Raw genomic sequence first — 22,591 nt, 5'->3', positions numbered from 1 at the left:
GGGACCCCCACGCACTGACCGGTCTGGTGGTCCAGTCTTGGGAGCTCCCTTACAGCACTGGGGGGACAGTGTGTCTCTGGGCCAGGGGAACATCAGCCCCCCACACGCTGGGGGTCATGCTGCATCCACAGGGGACCTTATCCCAGGCACCAGCATGACCCGACCCCCACCCCCCAGCTCAGCCTGCGTTTTTGCCTCCAGATGTCCCATGCCCAGCTACTGCGGGTGCTGGGTCTCCCATCCCAGCGCTGCCCCAGGGTCAACGTGGCAGGGCAGGCGGGTAGGAGCAGGGGATTTCTCGGGATTTCACTGTGCAGGGGATTTCTCTGCCCCAGCTGCCCTGAGCCCAGCTCCCCTCCCAGCCGGAGGAAGGCCCAGGCTGGGCTAGGGCGAGGCAGCAGCCCCCTCTGGAGCCCAGCGAGGGAAGGTTTCTCCTCTCCCGGGTGATTTCTCGGAAAGGGCCTGGCTCACGGGCACACAATAAAGCGGCTGCGGGCTCCTTCTAGTGGCTAATCAGGGCAGGTTGTTTGCTGGGTCTGTAGCCAGGAAATCCCCAGGCAGCCAGGCCCAGAGCTGGCATGGACCCATCCTGTGTTTCCTCGTCGGGGCTCTCTGCTGCCGGCCTGGGCATAGCTGGCGAGGAAATGCAGGGGGGGGGCGATGCCACGTGGAGTGGCAAACTGGCCCCGGCTGGCTGAACCTGGGGGTATTTAACCCCAATCTGCCCTGCCCCGGAGACTGGCAGGAGCGGCCCACGGGCTGGGGCGGGTTACGGCTGCGGCACAAGCTGGAATGAGCCACCCCGGCCCAGGGCAACGTGTCAGCGAATATGAGCTGCATGAAGTAGGTGCGAACACAGCGCTGAGCTGATCTGGATTAGCCGCTCCCAGAGTGCCGTCTGATTAGGAGTAGCCGGGTCTGTGCCTCTCGGCCCTGCTCCCCCAGCCGGCTCCAGAGTAAGTGAGGTGCGGTAATTGGCAGCTCAGATCCAGGTGTATGGCATCCCTGCCCTGCGGGGCACAAGGGGATTTGCACCCCGTCCCCAGGCAGGCTGCATGCTCTTCTCTAGGGGGCCCTGTACAGCCCCCCATAACTGTGAGCTGAGACGCCCAGCCGCATAGGGGCCCAGCCAATGGGGCGTGTGTGGATGCTGAGTGGGAAGCAGGCTGGCGCTGGAAACCCACCCGCAAGGCAAGGCAGGGTCCAGTTCTGCGGGTGCAGCTTTGCCAGCCCCGGGCATTTGAACCCCAGGGGTCGGGTCCCCCAAAACCATGAGTTTGTAAAAAGTTCCAAAAGGTGCGTTTGTGTTCGCCTGCAGGCTGTGAGCCGGGGACGGGGGGTGTTGTGGTGGGGGGGTTTCATCCACGCCGCACAGCGGGAGACGGAGCATGGCCAGGACCGATGGGCCAGCCCTCCCCGTGGGGTAACTCAGCTCCATCGCCCCCGGCCTGGCCATGCTGATCTCCACCCGCTGAGGAGCCCGCCCCGAGAGTCCCGCGGGGGGGTCGCCGAGGAGGCAGGCTGGATCCGTAACTCCGAGGGGTCAGAAATCACCAGCCAGGCCCCCCGACACTTTGAGATCAGCTTAAAAAACCCAGGGAGGTTTTCCAAAATCCTGGTTCTGTTTAAATACCCTTCGGGTTCGAGCCCTTCGGGGTGTCGTGGGTGCCAGGTGCCAGCAGGGCTAGAAACCACCCAACAAAAATTCGGTGCGTTCAGAAATGCGGCCGATCAAATGCTGGGAACGGGGCGACTTCGCTGAACTGCGTGGGGGGCGGGGGGAATGGCCAAACAAACCGCTCCGTCGTTACCGCCTGACATGGCCGAACGTTTCACTTCCACGAGGTAAAAAAGGGTCGTTCGGTTCATTTCGTGGCGACTTTTATAGCGAATGAAGAGGTGATTGTAACAGCAGGCGTAACAGTCTCCAGCTGGTCTGTCTCACGCCGACGAGAACCCTGACAGCAGCTGCAGGCCCCTGGCCGCGGACACGGGACAGAGCCCGCAGCTGCCAGCCCAGGGGCCGCCCAGAGCCCCCCGCACGCACCCAGGGCAGGACACGGAAAGGGCCGTGTCTGTATCCCTGTGACAACGCACACGGCTGAGCGAGGAGTTTGTGCCCGGTTCTGGGGCAGTGACGGCAGCGGGTCAGAGCCAGGGCAACGTCTGAGCCCGGTTCTGCGGGTCCCCCCGGTGCGGCCAGCGTCAGGACCCTCCCCCCTCCCCGGCTGGGTGCTGGGACAAACAGGCTTCAAAGTGCTTTAAACAGAGACTAACTGTGAGGAAGCAGGGAGCGGTGACCTGGGAATGTGGCAGGGGAGTTTCACTTGCATCCAATGAAGTGAGCTGTAGCTCACGAAAGCTTATGCTCAAATAAATTAGTTAGTCTCTAAGGTGCCACAAGTCCTCCTTTTCTTTTTGCGAATACAGACTAACACGGCTGTTACTCTGGGCCCTGTAACAGGCACCCTCACAACCCCCCCAGGGCAGGAACGAAAGTATTTTCCCTATTTTCAAGACGGGGAAACTGAGGCACAGAACAGTGATGGGAATCACGCAGCGAGCCAGCAGCAGAGCTGGGAATAGGACCCAGGAGTCCTGGCCCCCAGACCACGCTGATCCTACCAGCAGGGATTCCCATGCTGCACCGAGGGAGCACAGGGCACCCGAACTCCAGCTCCCACGAGGCACTGCGGCAGCTTCGCCGCATGGAATTCTGTGGTTTTCAACCAAAAGTTCAGTTTTTGGCCCCAAATTGAGATTTTTTCCATGTGAAGAACCCTTCCCCAGTGGCTGCTGGGAGGGGGCTCCTTGCATCCCAGAGATACGGAGGCCACGGTCCCTGCCCCAAGGGGCTTACACACTAAATAAACCATGCAGTGAATGGGGCTGGCCGTGCCCATCAGGGCTGGCCAGTTTGCGTCCCGTGGCCGACACGCAGAGCAGAGGGCAGGCAGCCCCCCGGCAGTGGGTCCCAGGGAGGCTGGAGGTTCAGGAGACGTGGGGCTGTTCACCAAAGCACCAGGCACAGCTCCGAGGCCCTGCGCAAGGAGTAACAGGGAAATAACGCTGAGGAGAGGTGGGGATCAGTCAGTCCGTGTCTTCACAGTCTGGATTCTTCTCCGGCTCCGACCGGCTACGTTAGAGCTGCAGGAGGGAGACACGGGAGAGTCAGGGTCTACCCCGAACTGCGTCTGAACGGGTCAGAGAGGGGCTGGCACCGGGGGGCTCCCCTTGGGGCCACTGCCCAGAGAGACCACCCCAAACTCTCCCCCTCCCAGAGACACCCTCCCTGCAGAGGGGAGATGGACCCGGCCCTGCACTCAGCACCCTGGCATGAAGCTCAGGGCTGGTTTGTAGGAGGTGCCAGGCCTGGGGTCTCCACCGAGCCCCCGGTGACTCCCCTGGGACAGAGTCCCCCCCACGTACCGGTGATGGAGCTGTCCGATCCATGCTCGCTGGCTGTGGGGGGAGAAGGGAAGGGAGTCAGTGTCTGGCGGGGTTTGATGCGGTCCCCTGGGCTCAGCCCCCCACCTCCCAGCCCCACGGAGAACAAACGGGGGCTGATCAGATTGCAACACAGAGGCAAAGAAATGGCCCAGCCCCGACAGGGAAGGTGGGCAGGGGCCGACAGGAAAGGGGGGCAGGGGCTGGCCGGGCAGGGAAGGCGGGCTGGGGCCAGCAGGCCAGCCATAGGGGCCAACCACGGGCAGGACCAGGCAGACCCAGCTGTGGGGTAATAATCCCCACAATGCACCGGGGCTGGGCGTGCGGAGCACCCCAGGCTGGTCCAGCCCTGAGGATCTCACGGTGCGATGCCAGACCGAAGTACCCAGCTCCACCCACCCACCCAGCCCTTCTGCAGTGCCAGTCACGGCAGAGACCCGGGACCTCAGCGTGTACTAATGGGGGGCAGTTAAAGTCTCGGGGGCTGCTAACATCAGCCCCCTTCACCGAGTCCAAGGCCAGAAGGCACCATCTCATCCCCGTCCTGTATAGCCCAGGCCAGCGACCGGCCCCACAATGATCCCCAGAGCAGATCCGGGAGCAAACACCCCCCTGGTGAGCTACGCGCTGCCAGCGACGGAGAATTCCCCAGGCCTGCGGCCAGCTGTTCCAGGGGTTAATCCTCCCCGCCCCCAGGCAGGCCCTGACACCTGATTTCCAGGCTGCATTTGGGGAAGGTGCATGGGAGCGAACCTCCCGCCAGGGGCCCCGGGGATTGGGTGTGGGGTTCGGGTTTCAGGGAGACCCATAGGACAGCGACCATCCCGGCAGGCGCAGCACCCTCGGGCCGTTCGTGGTGCCCGTAACCCTGCTCCCCAGCTCGCCCCACACCGCACAGCTCGGCACCGAGGACAGGCCGGTCTCCGTGGGGGGGACACGGACAGTGCCCGGCCCGGCGCGGGGGTCGTCTCACTCACCCGGCGCCGGCGAGTACAGATCCGCCTTGGGCCCTGCGGGGAGAAGGCAGGTTTCAGCGAGGGCAGGAGCCGGCTCTGGTCGCTCTCCGGGGCCCGGCCCAGCACGGACACTTGGACTCGGGGTCCCCGGATAAACCCAGCACGCGGGGAGGGGACCAAAGACACCCCAGGGTGAACGGCCGGCTCCCTCCTTGAGTCCCCCATCAGTGTCCCTGCCAGCCCCCCTGTGGGGCAGGCCCACGGCACCAGTGCTGGGGCTGCACCACAGGGCGTGGGGCAGCCCTGGGGTCCCCCCACCCCGGCTCCGTACCTGACTGCCTCCTCCTCCAGGCCAGGCCGACCAGCACGGCGACCGCCCCCAGGGCCAGGATCGCGCCCGCCACCACCGGGACCAGCCACGAGTCGGACGGTGGCTCTGTGTCGGGGACAGGACAGTGGCTGAAGGGAACCCGGCGAGACCCCACAGACCCCACTTCCCTGCTCCCCCGTCAGCGCCCCATAGCCCCCCTCCTCCATCACAGGGTCAGTCCCCGGTGCCCACACAGGGGCTCACCCGCCTCCCCCGGCCTCACCCCACACGACGACGAGCGGGTCGGCCAGGCTCTCGTGCTCCACACGGCAGTGGTACAGGCCTCTCTCCCGGGGGTCGATCTCCACCGTGGCCCAGGCGTGGTAGGTCCCGTCCCCGTTGGGCAGGACCCCCCCTCGCCGCGTCTCCTGCTCTCTGCTCCCGCCGTGTCTCAGCCAGCTCACGGCGATGTCCCGGGGGTAGAAGCCGTGGGCCCGGCAGGAGAGGGTGGTGGGGCCGCTGTGACGAAGTGGGACTGTTCTTAATGTTTCCTCCGAATATTGTGGGGGTGCCTCAGTTTCCCCTATGCAGTTCTTAAGTATCTAGGGGGTGGGAGAAGGGTGTATGATCATTGCAGAGCCCTAGAGGGCAGGTGTGTGCAGGGGTCTGGACACAGAGAATGGCCGACACCCTGTTTCCTGGCAACTGATGGCCTGAGCCCTTCCCCCCTGCAAGGTGAGAGCTAAAGGGTTGGAGAACAAAGGAATCAGGTGACCTCCTGGCTCGGGAAAGGAACAAAGCCCAGAGGAGGAGGGGCTGGTGGGAGTTTCAGTTTGGGGCTGGCTGGGACATGGAGTGAAGTGCAGACGTGGTTGTCTGGCTCACTGCCCCCCCCCAAAATGGACCCAGCTGAGGGGTCCTGTTCTCTGCACCAGCAAGCTCTGTTTTAGACCATGTTCCTGTCATCTAATAAACCTCTGTTTTACTGGCTGGCTGAGAGTCAAGTCTGACTGCGAAGTTGGGGTGCAGGACCCTCTGGCTTCCCCAGGAGCCCTGCCTGAGCGGACTCGCTGGGGGAAGCGCACGGAGGGGCAGAGGATGCTGAATGCTCCGAGGTCAGACCCAGGAAGGTGGAAGCTGTGTGAGCTGTGTGTCCTGAAGACAGGCTGCTCACAGGAAGGCGACTGCCCCAGAGTCCTGACTGGCTTCATGGGGAGCAGTTCCAGAGTATCGCCCAGGGACTCCGTGACAACTGGTGGCAGCGGTGGGATATACTGCACCCCGTGGACGGCGCTTCCGGCAGTAAGTGACTGGGGAACAGTAAAACGAAGGGGGATTGACGGGGACCAGGCGTGCTGAAGATTCAGAGAGAGACGGTTTCAGGGGGTGGTTAACTCCTGGAAGTGTGTGACCAGAGAGGAGGACTTTTGCAGTAACAGGGTCCCCCGGGGGATTGCAGCGAGCGGTCCCAGGGGCGGAGGAGTCTGCAGCTCGACCCTGGCAAAGAGGTGGTGACCTCGAGAAGGGCTGGCACACTAGGGGTTCTCCCTGGAAACCGTGGGGAGCTGAGAGCGCACAGGCCTGTGAGTCCACAACAACTTGGGAAGAGTGGAGTGATGGCCTGTCCCCGTCTCCTTAAGAAGGACGTTGTAACCCTGTGCAGAAAGAGAGGGTTGAGCATTGGAAAGTTCAACAAAGCAGAGTTAATCGTGCAGCTGGAGGAGGATGACCGCTCTAAGGGACAGATTCCTGACCCCAAATGGGGCGATAGCAGGATCTGGGAGCAGCTGGAGTGGGAGCCAGGCATCCCCAAGACTCCTATCCCCGACCAGACGAGGGTCTTCACGATCGGGTTCCCCATCCGGGGATCGGAGACGGACGGGATTGGAGCTGAGTCCGAGAGAGCCAGAGGACTATGAGAGACAGCGAGAGCCCGAGAAAGAGCTGCAGAAGCAGCAGCAGCATGAACTGGCGGTGGGGGAGCGGAGAGGCCTAGGGGACCTCCCAGGTGTGCGTGGGGATAGACCCCGGGGGGCCAGCTCCGCAGGGAACCTCGAGACTAAATTGCTGCCCCTGGTTAAGGAGGGGGGGGATGTGGATGCCCACCTCACTGCCTTTGAGCAGGCTGGAGATTTGAACCAGGGGGATCCTGCGGAAAAGCCCCGGTGTCTAGCTCCCTTGCTGGGTCCCAAGGCCGTAGACTCCGTCAGCCAGATGGGTGGGGAGGTGGACAGGCTCCCACTCCCGACCCCAACCTATATGTCTGTGTGGAGTTTCCTGGGGCCAGGCCCCTCGGACCCCCAGTGGCAGCGGAAGGTGATGGCCAGCTTGTCGGGGAGAAGACCCAATCCCAGTTTGACCCCCTGGGGTTTTGGGGTGGCCAAAGGGCACGGGTCGCAGAAACCTTCCCACATGCGGCCTGCGAGTGCTAACGACCACCCCCGACCTAAGGGAGGGCGTGAAACTGGAAGGGCCTGGTGTAACTCCTACCAAGGAATCGGAGAGATGCTGGGGCATCCATGGGAACGTTGGTGGCTTCGAACTTCCCCAGGTCACCGGGTAAAGTGACCCCGCTCAGTTCGATCTCGAAGGGGGGAGAGATGTGACGAAGTGGGACTGTTCTTAATGTTTCCTCCGAATATTGTGGGGGTGCCTCAGTTTCCCCTATGCAGTTCTTAAGTATCTAGGGGGTGGGAGAAGGGTGTATGATCATTGCAGAGCCCTAGAGGGCAGGTGTGTGCAGGGGTCTGGACACAGAGAATGGCCGACACCCTGTTTCCTGGCAACTGATGGCCTGAGCCCTTCCCCCCTGCAAGGTGAGAGCTAAAGGGTTGGAGAACAAAGGAATCAGGTGACCTCCTGGCTCGGGAAAGGAACAAAGCCCAGAGGAGGAGGGGCTGGTGGGAGTTTCAGTTTGGGGCTGGCTGGGACATGGAGTGAAGTGCAGACGTGGTTGTCTGGCTCACTGCCCCCCCCCAAAATGGACCCAGCTGAGGGGTCCTGTTCTCTGCACCAGCAAGCTCTGTTTTAGACCATGTTCCTGTCATCTAATAAACCTCTGTTTTACTGGCTGGCTGAGAGTCAAGTCTGACTGCGAAGTTGGGGTGCAGGACCCTCTGGCTTCCCCAGGAGCCCTGCCTGAGCGGACTCGCTGGGGGAAGCGCACGGAGGGGCAGAGGATGCTGAATGCTCCGAGGTCAGACCCAGGAAGGTGGAAGCTGTGTGAGCTGTGTGTCCTGAAGACAGGCTGCTCACAGGAAGGCGACTGCCCCAGAGTCCTGACTGGCTTCATGGGGAGCAGTTCCAGAGCATCGCCCAGGGACTCCGTGACAGCCGCCGGGGGCGTCTCTGCCGGTGACTCGCACAACTGGGCGCTCTGGGGAGACGAGGGGGCAGAGGGGGAGCTGCAGGGTCATGGCCAGTGAGCAGCACCCGGGTCCCCCCAGCCATTACCAGCACCTGCCCCAGCGTCCCTCCCTCGGCCCGGATGGGGACACAGACCCGGAGTGAGGGGCCCCGGGGATCCCTGGGGCAGGGGTGTCCCCAAATGGGAAGTCAGGGAGTATCAGGGACGTCCCTGCACCCAGCCTCACGGCCCCGAGGGCGGCCCTCCCCCTCCCACCCAGCAACCCTGCCCTTCCCCTGCCTCGCCAGAACCCCCTATTATCCACCCAGTCCCCCTGCCCTCCCCCTTCCCCCCAGCCCGCCTCCATTCTCCCCTCAGCGTCCACTTCCCCCCTGCCCCCCCAGTACCCCCTGCCCGCCTCCATCCTCCCCTCAGCGTCCACTTCCCCCCCTGCCCCCCCCAGTACCCCTGTCCTCCCCTCCCCATCCCACCCCACCCCCACGCTCCCTTCCCTCACTTCGTCTGGCCCGCGCCCCCTGCCCTCCACCTAGCCACCCTGCCCTCTCCCCATCCCCCAGCGCCCCCCGCCCTCACCCCACCCCCCAGCACCCTCACCCTGCCTGGCCAGCGCCCCCCGCCCGAGCTGCAGGTAGCGGTGCAGGGCCTCGCCGCACTCCCGCTCCAGGAAGTGCCGATAATACTGCAGGGCGACCGGGTCCCCGTTCCACCGGCGCTGGGTGGCCTCGGCCTCCCGGGCGGGAGCTTCCCAGCGGTGCCGGGCGGCGTCGTAGATCAGGAAGTCGCCCCCGTCGTAGCCAAAGCGCCGGAAGCCCCCGGTGCTGCCGTCGGCCCGGATCTCGCAGCCGTAGGCGTACTGGAAGATGTGGAAGCCTGGGCGGGGCAGAGCCGGGGGGGTTGGGACGGGGACCCCATGGAGCCAGGACCACGGCTGGGTCTGTGACCGACCCCTCCCTGGATCCCCCCCAGAGCCTGCTGGGCAGGGAGCCTGGCCCTCTCCAGGGGCCTTGCCCTGCGTCCCCCTCAGTGCCAGCCCTCCCCTGCCCCCCCGGGGTCCTTGCCGGGCAGGGCTGCATGGACCTTGGTTCTGATCCGGCCATTCCCGGGAACAGAGAGGGGTGTAGGGAGCCCCGGCCCACTGGGGGTGCGGCACAGACCCAGTGAGAGACGGTCCCTGCCCCCAAACAGCTCACAGGGCAAAGAGACAAGAAACCAGAGGGGAAACTGAGGCACAGAGAGGTGAACTGACTTGGCCAAGGTCACTCAGCAGGTCAGGGGAAAAGAGCTGGGGCTAGAACCCAGGAGTCCTGGCTCCCAGCCCCCACCCCCTCTCCAACCCGCTAGACCCCACTCCCTTCCCAGAGCTGGGGGACAGAACCCAGGAGTCCTGGGTCCCAGAGCAGCGCTCCAGGTCCCCTCCCTCCCCCTCCTCGACCCCAGTGCCCCCGGCCCCTCTGCCCGCGGGCGGGCGCCGACTCACCCCTGCTCTGATTGTAGAGGTGAAGGTGGCTCCGCACCTTGCCCCGGAAGCAGGCCTGTCGCACCTTGTGGACGCGGTTCTCCTGCTCCCAGACCTCGGGCTGGGCCGCCTGCATCCAGGGCGCCCGGGGCCGCATCTGCTGGGCCTCGCCGTCGTACTCCACGAACCGCTGCCCGTCCACGTAGCCGGCCACGGTGAACTCGGGCACCCCCGGGCCGGGCTCCGAGACGGCCGTCAGGAAGTACTGCAAGGAGTGCGACCCTGCGGGGGAGGGGGAGCGGAGGTGTTGGCGGGATCTGTCTGCACCCCCCTCCCCAAACGCCGGGAGAGCAGTCCCCACAGCTCCACCGAGACCCCCCCCAAAGTAATTGTAAGGGGGATTGACGCACAGCGCACTCATCTCCTCAAGCACAGAGCAAACAGGGAATCACCAGCATCTGGGGGCACTGCAGGGCACCTGACACACAGTAGGGAGTGAACAGCCGTGCTGAGAATGGGGCAGAGGGGGTGTGTGTGGGCACGGACGCTGCACGCACACACACACGCATGCCCAGCAGGGAGGGAGGGACAGACACACACAGCCAGTGGACAGACGGACAGACACACGGAGATCCCTTCCCCAGCACCGCAGGGCAGCCCTGCCACCGCACGGCCCATGAGCCCCGATTCCCTAGGCCAGGCACAGAGCTGCAGGGAGAGTGGAGGGGGGATGGGGCAGATGTGGGGCGACAACAGTGGGGAGGGGGTCGCTGTCACAGCTGAGCATGGCCACGTCCGGCCCCAGCCCAATGACATCACCCTCAGGGGTGGGTCTGGCCCCAACTCCCCAGTGAGCTCCCAGCCCCCTACAACTCACCAACTATCCACTGGCACCCCAGACTGCTGCCGGGCGCTCCCCCACCTGGGCAGTACCTCCCATCCCTCCCCCAATACCATGGGAAATATACCACTGCGCCCTCCCTGTGGCAAAGAAATATCCCCCAGAGCCAGCGAGAGAACCCAGGAGTCCTGGCTCCCAGCCCTCCCCTGCTCTAACGCACCAGCCCCCACTCCTGTCCCAGACCTGGGGAGAGAACCCAGGAGTCCTGGCTCCCAGCCCCCCCCGCTCTAACCCACCAGCCCCCACTTCCCTCCCAAAGCTGGGGAGAGAACCCAGGAGTCCTGGCTCACATGACTGAGCTCCCCCCAGCAGGAGGGGGAGGAGGAGGAGGAGGCTGCCTGGGCCCCCCATGCCGTGTGGGGCGCGATCCCGCTGTGCTGTGTGGGGCGGGGGGGGGCTGATGTCGACCCCGGGAGCCGCCCCCCCGCGGGGATTGGGCACCACGGGCGTGTCCTGCCCATTGCGACAGACCCACGCGGCCGGGCCAGGGAGGAAGTGAGATTCCGGCACAGCTGGGGGGCAGCCCCAGGACCCCCCGCCCCCATCCCAGCCCCACCAAGACACGGGGTCCCGGGGCCTCCCCCCACCCCGCACTTCAGTTACAGAGTCACAGAGATGGGGGGAGAGAACTGAACCCTCTGTGCTCAGACAGGACACACACCAGCCCCCCCCCCCGCCCCCCCAATGAGCCGCCCCCCACCTGCTCACATGACCCAGCTGCCCCTCAGCCTGCCCCCTGCGCTGCCAGGGGCCGTTTTCCAAAGTGATTTAGGAGCCTTAGTCCTGGAGAGAACCCAGGAGTCCTGGCTCCCAGCCCCCCCTGCTCTAACCCACTAGCCCCGCCTCCCCTCCCAGAGCTGGGGAGAGAACCCAGGAGTCCTGGCTCCCAGCCCCCGCTCCTGGGGGAGGGCTTAACCCCCCGTTTGCCCCTACTCACGTGACTCAGCGCCCCCCAGCAGGAGGGGGAGGAGGAGGAGGAGGCTGCCTGGGCCCCCCATGCCGTGTGGGGCGCGATCCCGCTGTGCTGTGTGGGGCGGGGGGGGCTGATGTCGGCCCTGGGAGCCGCCCCCCCGCGGGGATTGGGCACCACGGGCGTGTCCTGCCCATTGCGACAGACCCACGCGGCCGGGCCAGGGAGGAAGTGAGATTCCGGCACAGCTGGGGGGCAGCCCCGGGACCCCCAGCCCCCATCCCAGCCCCACCCAGACACGGCGTCCCGGGGCCTCCCCCCACCCCGCACTTCAGTTACAGAGTCACAGAGATGGGGGGAGAGAACTGAACCCTCTGTGCTCAGACAGGACACACACCAGCCCCCCCCGCCCCCCCAATGAGCCGCCCCCCACCTGCTCACATGACCCAGCTGCCCCTCAGCCTGCCCCCTGCGCTGCCAGGGGGGTTTTCCAAAGTGATTTAGGAGCCTTAGTCCTGGAGAGAACCCAGGAGTCCTGGCTCCCAGCCCCCCCTGCTCTAACCCACTGGACCCCACTCCCCTCCCAGAGCCCAGGACAGAACCCAGGAGTCCTGGCTCCCAGCCCCCCCTGCTCTAACCCTCTGGACCCCACTCCCCTCCCAGAGCTGGGGAGAGAACCCAGGAGTCCTGGCTCCCAGCCCCCCTGCTCTAACCCACTGGACCCCACTCCCATCCCAGAGCGGGGGAGAGAACCCAGGAGTCCTGGCTTTCAGCCGTCCCCGCTCTAACCCACTGGACCCCACTACCCTCCCAGAGCTGGGGAGAGAACCCAGGAGTCCTGGCTCCCAGCCCCCCCGTGTTAACCTTTTAGAGCCCCCCGGGGGGGTTAGCGCCCTAGTGTCGGATCTCCATAGCTAGTAACTCCTTTGAAATCGACGGGAGTCAGGCCCCGAACCTGCTTCAACCCCTTCGAACCCCACCCCCCTTTGTAAATCTGACCCTAAAACCCCTTGGAAATGGGGCTCCTCCTCCAACACCACTTGGCCTCTTAACTCCCCTGCCCCCCCCCCCCGCCTTTAATCCTCACCCTGCCCGTGTCCTCCTTCCCCACTGACCCATCCTATCGCTCCTCCGGGCCTCTCTCAGGGTTTTATCCTGCTGCCCGTCACCCTGGCATCCGGGCACCTTCCACACAAACTCAACAGCAAGTAACAAAGCTCCTGGTGGATTGTGGGGAGACTCTGCTCCACGTTAGACCCCCCAGCCGGTCCTGCTGCGGCTCTGCCTGCCTGAGCCCTACCTCCCTGCCCCATCTCACCCCACCCCCATGCCCCATCTCACCCCACCCCCGTGCCCACCCCGGTCTGCCCCTCCCTTCCCATGGGCAGTAGAAGGCAGCTGGATCGAACCCAGCGAACAGGCCCAGCTCCCCGGGGGGTCGGGGTGTGTCTGTCCCCTCCGTGGCCGGCACTTTGTGCGGTGGCCAGTGCGGTGACAGGGGCGCCCAGCCCAGGGCAGGGGACCGGCACAGCGGCTGCGTTTAACTCTCCCCCGGTCACCGCAGGCCCACAAGTTCCCCATGCCGGGGGCCGGGGTGGGGGACAGGATGGCGAAGTCGCAGTGTGCTCGCAGCAGCCCGCAGGGTCACGCTTCCTCTTCCCCGGCCACTTCCTCAGCCGCCGGGGCGCGAGGCCGTCACGTGGGGACCCGCGCTCTGGGGGAGCGTCGGAGCTGCTGCTATCCAGCGTCTGGCGCCCGCCAGGCCCAGCGCGGGTCACACGCAGGCGGCAGGGAGCCGGGGCTGAAATGCCGGTCGTGCCAGTCCCCCGGGAGCTGCACCCTGCCCTAGGCCGGCCACGTTAACCAGTCTGAGCGTCTCTCCCCAGAGCTGTCCGCTCCCTGGGGCAGGGACTGGCTGTGCAGCGCCTGGCGCCGGGGGGTCTCCACCTGGCCTGCACCCCGCAGACACGACTGCAATACGGGCAATGGACACACTCCCCCGGCTCTGGCTCGGCTGAGGAGGGGCAGGGTGGGGCTGGGGTGCCTCTGCCCTGCACAGACCCAGACCCGCTGGGACTGCGAGGCCGTGATCTGCGCGGCGTTAGCCGGGTCTGGCTGTATGCGGTTCTGGAGGGAGCAGCTCTGATTCAAACCGGATCCAGATTAAATTCAACGTGACGGAGCCACTGGGCTTTACCGGCTCTTCCCAGCGCCCGGCTGCAGCGGCGCCAGCAGGGGACGCCCCCGGCCTCGGTCTGAGAATCCCCCGCCATTGACTGGAGTTGTCAGTTCTCAGCAACAGGGCGGTTCGGCTCGCTGGGGCAGCAGAGCCCAGCTCTGGGAGGGGAGACGGGCTCAGACAGACACACGGCAAACGCCCAGCCACAGTGGGGCGCACACAAGAGACAGGGCCTTTATTCCAGGGGTTCAGTTACACGATCTAGTCCAGCAAAAAGAACAGGAGGAGTCGTGGCACCTTAGAGACTAACCAATTTATTTGGGCATAAGCTTTGGTGAGCTAAAACCCACGTCATTAGATGCATTCAGTGGAAAATACAGTGGGGAGATTTATATACACAGAGAACATGAAACAACTGGTGTTGCCAGACACACGGTAACAGGTTTCACCTGTTTCACAGGTTTCACCCCGAGTTTCACCTCACTTAAAAATACTTACTTAAAAATCAGACATAAAACTACAGCCGTGTCACTGCGAGCGTCGGGGTTATGGCTTGGCCCGGGGTCGGACCACTGGACAGGGGCTGACTTTCTTGTTTTTACCGTATAATTATAAGATAAGTCAACTGGACTATAAACATTGCACTTCCCTGTCAGCCTACATTACACAGAGCAGTGGAAACCTTTCATTAGGCAGAGCAACAGAAACAAGTCATGGTATGAAACTGTAGTTTGCAGTGAGTTCGCTGGAAATATCCAGCAGGGTTGAGGTACCGCCTGGCGGGTCTCTGCGCACCCCAGGGGCACGCGTCCCCTGGTTGAGAACCGCGGCTCTGCAGAAATCAAAGGGTCCTTGCCCCACACAGCAGCTTTCACTGTAAGCCTGACAGATCCCAGGTACTTAACGCACCGCGCCCCGCGAGGCCGCCGAGCGGCGCACCCAGGGCCTGGGCGCTGAGGCAGAGGGAAAGGGTGAGGGGTTCGGTCCAGGTCACACGGGCAGTCAGCGGCTGAGGCGGGGAAAGAGCCCAGGAGTGACTCCAGCTTAGACAATGCCTGCTGGGGGGGTCCCCGTCATGGAGCGGGGCAGAAACACCCCCAGGGAGGAGCTGCTGAGCTTCTGGAGGGTGGCTGGTCTCTCCCGCACCCGTGTCCCCCACCAGCTGCATCACGGCCTCCGACCCTGCAGGAACCAGATACAGGGAGTCAGGGTGGAGCCCGGAGCCCCAGAGGCTCCGCTATGGAGGGGCAACGACGGTCACGTCAGCGCGGCCCCCATGGGCCCCTGCCCTTTTTTCCCTGCAGGCCTCCCCACTTTTCTGGCGTTGCCCCCCCCAGGTGCCCCCCCTTTTTCTACTGGCGCCTCTGCAGGAGCCGTGTCTGTTCGTGGGGATCAGGGCTGACACCGGAGAGGGACCCCCTGCAGCCGGACAGGGGCTCCCCCCACCCTCGGGCCGTTCTCCAGGCCCTCCCGCAGCGGGGTCACATGGGGGTGAGACGCTCCATACCCAGCAGGGTCGCTCCCAGCTCTGTCTGGGGCAGGGTGGGGGGAAGAGGAGGGAGTTCCCAGGCTGGTTCATTGCTCCCCACTGCGGGGAGCAGGGCGCTCAGAGCTCCCCCGCTCTGCTCCCAGGCTGGTCTGCTAGAGGGGCAGGGCCTGGGGGGCTCTGGGCCTATGGCCGTGGGGAGCTGCCTGCCCAGAGAGCAGCCAGGGCTGGAGTCACCACTTACCTTGCGAGCCGGTGTCATACCCGGGGTCACTGCCTGTGGGAGGGAGAAGGGGGTTAGCACTGAGCAGGGAGCTGGTTCCTGGCCGATCCCCCCACCCCACCCCAATGGGATCAGACTGGGGGTGAGCAGAACATCTCGGAGGCCCAGAAACGGCCCAGCCCAGGCAGGGACCATGGCAAGGGATCAGAAAGGGGGCAGGGGCCGGGTCCAGGCAGACCCAGCTCTGGGGTAATAATCCCCATAACGCACCAGGGCTGGAGGCTGGGTGTGGGGTGTGCAGGGACCCCAGCTGGGGTTGGAATGGCCGGGGGGTTCAGGATCTGAGGGTCCTGGTATCTGGGTCCCAGCCCAGCTTTGCTGTGGGAGGGGGGTCACACTCAGCCCCAGTCCTGTCCCAGCCCCCCTGCCCCGCCCCGCCCCCCCCCCGAGTCCCTGCTGCCTGGAATGACCCCACTTGCAGAGGGGAGCCACCCCCGGCTGGGGGACTGCAGGGCGCCCCAGGGCAGGGCCTGGGGAAGGCATCTCCCCAGAGAGGAGCCGATCCCCAGGGCTGGAGCCCCCCGGCACTTACCCCTGGTAGATCCTTTGCTGGATTCTTTGTCGCTGGCTGGGGGGGGAGAAGGGGACAGGGTCAGCGTCTCCAAGCCCAGGGGGTTGGTGTGCTCCCGGGGTCACAGCCCCCCTCAGAGGGGTTCCAGCCCCATCCGCCCCGTTAGACCCACCCCTGACCAGGGGAGCTGCCAGCTCGGCCTGGGGGGCCCTGACCCTGAGGTTGGGCGAGGAAGGGCCCGTGTGGCAGGGCCCCGCGGTGGGATCTCAGGGACCATCCCTCCCAGCTCTGCTATGGGGAGCCTGGCCCCAGTGTGGGGAAAGGGGGGCCCCTGGTTACCTGCTCTGCTCACAGATGACCCTCCTGGGGAGTGCGGGGGTGACTCACCAAGTCCCATTCATACACCCCCCCTTCCCGCGAGATCCCACCCCCGCCTGGTCTCCCTGCTGGGGCCTCTGACCAGGAGCTGAAGGGCTAACGGGCCATCCCCCCTGCTCCATCATCACCCCCTTACCTTCCAGAGAGGAGCTGGAGTCCTGGTTGCCGGCTGTGGGGGGAGAAGGGGGGTTAGTGTCTCCTGAACCGGTGTCGGCAAGGCAGACGCTTCCCTAGGAATCGATTCCACCCCCCACCCCTCCGGCCCAGGGCTCACCACCCCCCGGCCTGCCCCGGACAGGGAACGGCATCACCCGGAGCTGCCCCGGGCAGAGCCAGCCAAGGGGGCCCCCCTGCCTGGCCCGGCTCAGCCCGGAGACCAGAGGGGCCTGCACCCCGCAGAGCCGGGGGCACGTCGCGTGACGCAGGGGATTGCGGGGGACTGGCTGAGCAGGTGGTGAGGGGGTGTTAGCGCCCGGTCCCGGGGGAGGGTCCCCGGGCTGGGCCGCGGCCCCCCACCCCACACCTGCCAGCAGCACGGACGGGTTCACACTCACCCTGAGCTGGAGTGTGGCCGGCTCCGGTTTTCCCTGCAGAGAGAAGGCAGGTCGCAGTGAGTGCGGCCGCTCCCGGGGCAGGAGCCGGCTCCGATCCGCGTCCACGGACCCCGGGGGCTCAGCGCGCGACTCAGTGTCCCAAGGGAAGCCGGGCGTAAGGAAGGGAAGAGAGAGACCCGGCACCATCGGCCCCGTCTCTGGCTCAGCAGCTCCCAGCGGGGGGGTCTCTGGCCCATTCTCCCCTCCCCCGTGGGGCAGTCACACAGCACCAAGGCAGGGGTCTGGATTGCTGCCATCCCCATGACCCAGTGCCCCAGCGCCCGCCCGCCCCACGCTGACGGGTGGCTCCCCGAGTCCTGGCACCGCCAGCCCCATTACCTGGGCGCCGCCTCCTCCAGAGAACAAACCCGACTGTCCCAGCGAGCAGGGCAGCGACCGCGACGGCCCCAATCAGCGCCGGGAGCAGGGCAGAGCGGGACGGGGGCTCTGCACGAGAGCAGGGAGTTAGAGACCCCCCCAAACACCACGTCCTTCCCCCCATTCGCACCCCCGCGGCTGCCTCTTCACCCTGCCCCGTGCTCCGTGCCCCTGCGGTGGGTCTGTTCCAGGAACGTCCCTTAGTCCTCAAACCGCAGCGGCCAGGGGAAGCGGGCGCCCTGCCCTGCTCCTTCCCGAGCGTCCCCTCTCCCCGGGGCCCAGGTCTCACCGTTCCCCTTCCAATCCTTTGTTAACAGGACTTTTAAACTCCCGCCAACGCACAGGGGCCTGGCACCAGGCTCTGCGTGTTCTCAAGCCCGCTTCACCTCCAGCCGCCGTTTCACTGCCCGGGACCCCAGCCCCAGCTGGGATCCAGGCCGGCTCCGCGGTCACACCCCGCTTCATTTATCAGCTCGCTCCGGCTTTCCGGGGTGCCCCCCGCCCCTGGTTCCTGTCTTAGCCTCCTCCCCGGCCAGCCACACGACCCGCCTGTCCTGCGGCTTCGCTCATTTTCTCCCCCTGGGGAGGTGAGCAAAGTGTGTTACCGGGGGGGCTGTAGGGCCAGTCACCCTGTGACCCCCCCCCCCATTTCATCCAGCGTCCACACACCCCAGCCTCACCCCACACGACGACAAGCGGCTCGCCCAGGCTCTCGTGCTCCACACGGCAGCGGTACAGGCCTCTCTCCCGGGGGTCGATCTCCACCGTGGCCCAGGTGTGGTAGGTCCCGTCCCCGTTGGGCAGGACCCCCCCTCGCCGCGTCTCCTGCTCGCTGCTCCCCTCGTTTCGCAGCCAGCTCACGGCGATGTCCCGGGGGTAGAAGCCGTGGGCCCGGCAGGAGAGGGTGGTGAGGCCGCCGGGGGCGTCTCTGCCGGTGACTCGCACAACCGGGCGCTCTGGGGAGACGAGGGGGCAGAGGGGGAGGCCGCTGGGTTAGGGGCAGTGAGCAGCACCCGGGCCCCTTAGCACCCCCATGGTCCAGTCGTTGGAAAGCAGGAGCGGTCAGAGCCTGGTAAACACACCACGGGGACCTGCCCCTCCCCGGAGCCCAGGGGCAGGGGGAGATGGGACCTGCCTGGGGAGCCATCTCTGCACCCTGCCGGCACGGCACAGAAGGGGACCCCCCAAAAGGCTCAGCTGCCCTCGAGGGGTCTTGCCCTGTAACCCAGCCCTGGGTCACTCTAATTAGTGTCTGAGACAGGCCAGGGAGTGGGGGAGTCTCTGCAGTGGGGGGCTCCCTGCCCCCTCACCTCTCCTCTGCAGCATCTCCTTCCCGTACTCCAGGTATTTCTGCAGCCACTCAACGCACTTCCGCTCCAGATAGTCCCGCTGCTGCTGGCTCAGGTGGCTGTCGGCCTCCATCTTCCCCTTGGTGATCTCGGCCTCCTTGCTGGAGGCCACCCAGGTGTGGGTGCGGGGGTCGTAGGAGAGGAAATCCCGCCCGTCGTAGCCGTACTGCCGGAAGCCCCCGTCCGCCGGCAGCTTGCAGCCGTAGGCGTACTGGAAGGTGTGCAGGCCTGGAGAGACACCCACGGAGCTGGGTGAGGCCACAGCCCTGGCCACGGCGCCTGACGTGGCTCGTTAGACCTGACTCGGGGCCATGGCCCCTCGCTGCCCCCCCGGCCCAGCCCCCGAGGCACCCTGGGGCGAGTCACTTGTGTTGCTACTGAACTCGACTCCGATGGGGGCACGAAAGCACAGGGGGGCTAGGCAGGGTGTCGGGCGAGCAGCAGCCCTCACCGCAAGATCCAGTGTCCCACAGGGAGGGGGCAAAGGGGGGGATGGGAGGGGAAACTGAGGATAGCCAGAGGTCGTGACAGGCCTAATGTCGTGGGGAAGGAAGGGGCTCAGTCAGACATGGCTCGGCCAGGGGTTGGGGTTACGGCTCGGCCAGGGGTCAGGGCTGGGGTTAGGGTTGCAGTTATTGCTCTGTCTGGCCTCAGGGCGAGGGTCGGGGTTAGGGCTTGGCCCGGGGTCGGATCACTGTTAGCCCAGGGGTCGGGCCCGGTCACAGCTCCGCTCAGCGCTGGGGCTGGGGTTCCCCGGGGGCCGGGGGGCTGGTTGGTTTCTCCTCTGCCCAGGTGACGGGCACTGCCCAGGGCAGGGCGAGGGCTGGGGGTACGGTCACTGCTCAGCCTAGAGCTACGGTCCCTGCCGGGGATGGGGACAAGGGACGGGGTCACCGCCAGGTCTGGGCACGGGGTCACCACAGGGATGGGGGTCCAGGCTAGGCCCAGAGATGGGGTCCCTGCCGGGGATGGGGACAAGGGACGGGGTCACCGCCAGGTCTGGGCACGGGGTCACCACAGGGATGGGGGTCCCGGCTAGGCCCGGAGATGGGGTCACTGCTGGGGATGGGGACAAGGGACGGGGTCACCGCCAGACCTGGGCACGGGGTCACCACAGGGATGGGGGTCCCGGCTAGGCCCGGAGATGGGGTCACTGCTGGGGCTGGGGACAAGGGACGGGGTCACCGCCAGGTCTGGGCACGGGGTCACCACAGGGATGGGGGTCCCGGCTAGGCCCAGAGATGGGGTCACTGCTGGGGATGGGGACAAGGGACGGGGTCACCGCCAGACCTGGGCACGGGGTCACCACAGGGATGGGGGTCCCGGCTAGGCCCGGAGATGGGGTCACTGCTGGGGCTGGGGACAAGGGACGGGGTCACCGCCAGGTCTGGGCACGGGGTCACCACAGGGATGGGGGTCCCGGCTAGGCCCAGAGATGGGGTCACTGCTGGGGATGGGGATAAGGGACGGGGTCACCGCCAGGTCTGGGCACGGGGTCACCACAGGGATGGGGGTCCAGGCTAGGCCCGGAGATGGGGTCACTGCTGGGGATGGGGACAAGGGACGGGGTCACCGCCAGGTCTGGGCACGGGGTCACCACAGGGATGGGGGTCCCGGCTAGGCCCAGAGATGGGGTCACTGCTGGGGATGGGGATAAGGGACGGGGTCACCGCCAGGTCTGGGCACGGGGTCACCACAGGGATGGGGGTCCAGGCTAGGCCCGGAGATGGGGTCACTGCTGGGGATGGGGACAAGGGATGGGGTCACCGCCAGGTCTGGGCACGGGGTCACCACAGAGATGGGGGTCCAGGCTAGGCCCAGAGATGGGGTCACTGCTGGGGATGGGGACAAGGGACGGGGTCACCGCCAGGTCTGGGCACGGGGTCACCACAGGGATGGGGGTCCAGACTAGGCCCGGAGATGGGGTCACTGCTGGGGATGGGGATAAGGGATGGGGTCACTGCTGGGGCTGGGGACAAGGGACGGGGTCACCGCCAGGTCTGGGCACGGGGTCACCACAGAGATGGGGGTCCAGGCTAGGCCCGGAGATGGGGTCACTGCTGGGGATGGGGATAAGGGACGGGGTCACCGCCAGACCTGGGGATGGGGGATGGAGTCACTGCTTAGGCCCAGGGATATGGGACAGGATCCATCCCCGGGCCTGGGGTCACCGCTGGGGCCAGGGATGGAGGATGGAGACAGACCAGAGTCCCTCCTCGGTCCCGGGCTCTGGGGGCACCGCCAGGTCCACGCTCCGGCCCCCGGCCCCTCACCCCGGCTCTGGTTGTAGCGCTCCATGGCGATGCGGACGTTGCCGTTGAAGGCCTCCCGCCAGCCCCGGGCGAGCCAGGTCTGCCGGTCCCAGTACTCGGGCCCCTCGGCCCGGATCCAGGGGGCGCGGGGCTGGGCCTGGTTCACCTCGCTGTCGAAATGGAAGAAGAGCTGGTCGTCCAGGTACCCGACCACGGTGAACTGGGGCAGCCCCGGGCCCGGCTCCGACACCGCCGTGTAGAAATAGCGCAGCGAGTGCGGGCCTGGGGGGAGAGAGAGAGAGACCCCCCATCAGCCAGCTGCCCCCAGCCCAGCCCAGCCCCCTGGGCGAGCCGGGACCCCACCCCACACTGCAGGGGAGAGAGACCCCCCTCCCGCCAGCCAGCAGCCCCCTACCCTATCCCAGGCCCTGAGGAGATCCAGGACCCCACCCCACACTGCAGGGGGGAGACACCCCCATCAGCCAGCCGCCCCCTTCCCCACCCAGCCCCCAGGGCAAGCTGGGACCCCACCCCACACTGCAGGGGGGAGAGACCACCCCCAGAGCCAGCAGCCCTTCACTCCCTGCACCATCCCAGCCCCCAGGGTGAGCCAGGACCCCACCCCACACTACAGAAGGGAGACACACACCCCCATCAGCCAGCCGCCCCCTTCCCCACCCAGCCCCCAGGGCGAGCCGAGACCCCGCCCCACACTGCAAGGGGGTAGATGGGGCCTCACTCTCTGTTGGACCAGGGGTCCACGCAGTGCCCAGCGTGACGGGGGGCCCAATCTCAGTTGAGCAGAGTCCGCGCAGCGCCTGGCATGACCAGGGCCCTCATTAACAGCAGCAATTAGTGTCTGGCAGCCTCACCCACCTCGCGCTGGGCGCTCGCCAGATGGGTCACAAACCCACAGGGGGGCTAGGCGGGCCATCACCGCAAAATCCAGTGTCCCACCGGGAGGGGGCAAAGTGGGGAGGATGGGAGGGGAAACTGAGGCATGGCCAGAGGTCGTGACATGCCTAATGTCGTGGGGAAGGAAGTGGGGCAGGGCTGACCCTGAACCGGGGGTTCCCACAAACACAGACGGCTAGGAAAGGGTTAAACCTTGGCAGTTTGACTCTGACCCCACTTCCTTCGGATCAGGAGCTGAGCCCAGCTGGGACGGCAGCCCTGCTCCCTGTGCCCCCCCCATAACAACCGGCAGGGATTCCCCACTCCCTGCAGCCGTACCCCTCCCCGGGACACCCCCTCTTTCCCCAGGACACCCGGCTATGGGGGTCGGGGGGTGCCCGTGCCCAGCTAGCCACCCGGGGCTCGGTTCTGGCCTCGCGCTCATTTTACACCCCCCGGTAGCATCGCTCCTGATTCACAGCTAGGAGGCCAAGAGCAGAATTGGGCCCTGGGAGGGGGTCTGGATTTGAGCCCCCAAAGCCCCTCCCCCCAATACAAGCCCCCCTGCCCCATCCCCCTCGACACCCCCTAGCTCAGGTGACCGCAGCCCCTAATGGGACAGGATCCTGCCCCTCCCCCCGTGCTGGGGGGTAGCACCCCAATACTCACGGGAACAGCCCCCTGGGATGGCGAAGACCCCCAGCAGGAGGAGGGGGAGGGGGAGAGGCACAGCCATGCCGAGCCCAGTCTCTCCCCCCCCTACATCGGCCGGGGCGCTCCTCACTGGGATCCCCAACAGAGCGACTCTCCGAGTGCACCTTGTCCCGGGCCTCGCCCCGGGGACTTTGCCCCAGAAAGGGCTGGGCCTGCCGAGAAAGCCCCACAAGCGAGCGGCTGCCCCATCACCTGGTACCGGCTGCCAGCTGGGGACTGAAAGTGAA

At 66.0% G+C, this 22,591-nt stretch overlaps 2 protein-coding genes across 6 annotated transcripts; both read right to left on the bottom strand.

Annotated features, from left to right (window-relative positions):
• Positions 1-2,093: 2,093 nt before the first annotated feature.
• LOC119563577 (class I histocompatibility antigen, F10 alpha chain) lies at positions 2,094-11,545 on the bottom strand. Of its 4 annotated transcripts, none has more exons than XM_037913746.2 (9): positions 11,375-11,541; positions 9,558-9,818; positions 8,675-8,950; positions 8,051-8,089; positions 4,997-5,233; positions 4,735-4,839; positions 4,425-4,457; positions 3,430-3,462; positions 2,094-3,147 (listed from the first exon to the last, which is right to left on the bottom strand). In XM_037913746.2, the coding sequence occupies exons 1-9, from the start codon at positions 11,433-11,435 to the stop codon at positions 3,137-3,139; spliced, it is 1,056 nt and encodes a 351-aa protein (XP_037769674.1). In that variant the 5' UTR covers positions 11,436-11,541; the 3' UTR covers positions 2,094-3,136. The 4 variants fall into 4 exon arrangements, with proteins under 4 accessions (XP_037769674.1, XP_043383852.1, XP_037769675.1 ...); XM_043527917.1 differs by lacking the exon at positions 11,375-11,541 and adding an exon at positions 11,138-11,156; XM_037913747.2 differs by lacking the exon at positions 11,375-11,541 and adding an exon at positions 10,728-10,872.
• A 2,276-nt stretch (positions 11,546-13,821) lies between these two features.
• On the bottom strand, positions 13,822-22,591 carry LOC102941992 (class I histocompatibility antigen, F10 alpha chain). Of its 2 annotated transcripts, XM_037913739.2 has the most exons (10): positions 22,320-22,586; positions 20,778-21,038; positions 18,466-18,732; positions 17,836-18,111; positions 17,117-17,224; positions 16,739-16,771; positions 16,321-16,353; positions 15,828-15,863; positions 15,257-15,289; positions 13,822-14,708 (listed from the first exon to the last, which is right to left on the bottom strand). In XM_037913739.2, the coding sequence occupies exons 1-10, from the start codon at positions 22,384-22,386 to the stop codon at positions 14,398-14,400; spliced, it is 1,425 nt and encodes a 474-aa protein (XP_037769667.1). In that variant the 5' UTR covers positions 22,387-22,586; the 3' UTR covers positions 13,822-14,397. The 2 variants fall into 2 exon arrangements, with proteins under 2 accessions (XP_037769667.1, XP_037769668.1); XM_037913740.2 differs by lacking the exon at positions 16,739-16,771 and having other exon boundaries at positions 22,320-22,591.

Source organism: Chelonia mydas, chromosome 14 (assembly GCF_015237465.2).
Source record: "Chelonia mydas isolate rCheMyd1 chromosome 14, rCheMyd1.pri.v2, whole genome shotgun sequence".
NCBI classification, from domain to species: Eukaryota; Metazoa; Chordata; order Testudines; family Cheloniidae; genus Chelonia; species Chelonia mydas.
The sequence above is the reverse complement of the archived record's forward strand: the minus strand, read 5'-3'. Positions and strand labels throughout refer to the sequence as shown.

Coding starts and splice junctions, on each gene's coding strand:
- LOC102941992 (XM_037913739.2), bottom strand. CDS start 22,386: ATGGCTGTGCCTCTCCCCCTCCCCCTCCTCCTGCTGGGGGTCTTCGCC. Junction 18,733..20,777: donor GCGCTACAACCAGAGCCGGG/GTGAGGGGCCGG, acceptor GTGTCTCTCCAG/GCCTGCACACCTTCCAGTAC. Junction 15,864..16,320: donor CTCCAGCTCCTCTCTGGAAG/GTAAGGGGGTGA, acceptor CTCCCCCCCCAG/CCAGCGACAAAGAATCCAGC.
- LOC119563577 (XM_037913746.2), bottom strand. CDS start 11,435: ATGGGGGGCCCAGGCAGCCTCCTCCTCCTCCTCCCCCTCCTGCTGGGG. Junction 9,819..11,374: donor GCTGGGGGGCGCTGAGTCAC/GTGAGTAGGGGC, acceptor CCTCCCCCGCAG/GGTCGCACTCCTTGCAGTAC. Junction 8,090..8,674: donor GGGGGCGCTGGCCAGGCAGG/GTGAGGGTGCTG, acceptor TCGTCTCCCCAG/AGCGCCCAGTTGTGCGAGTC.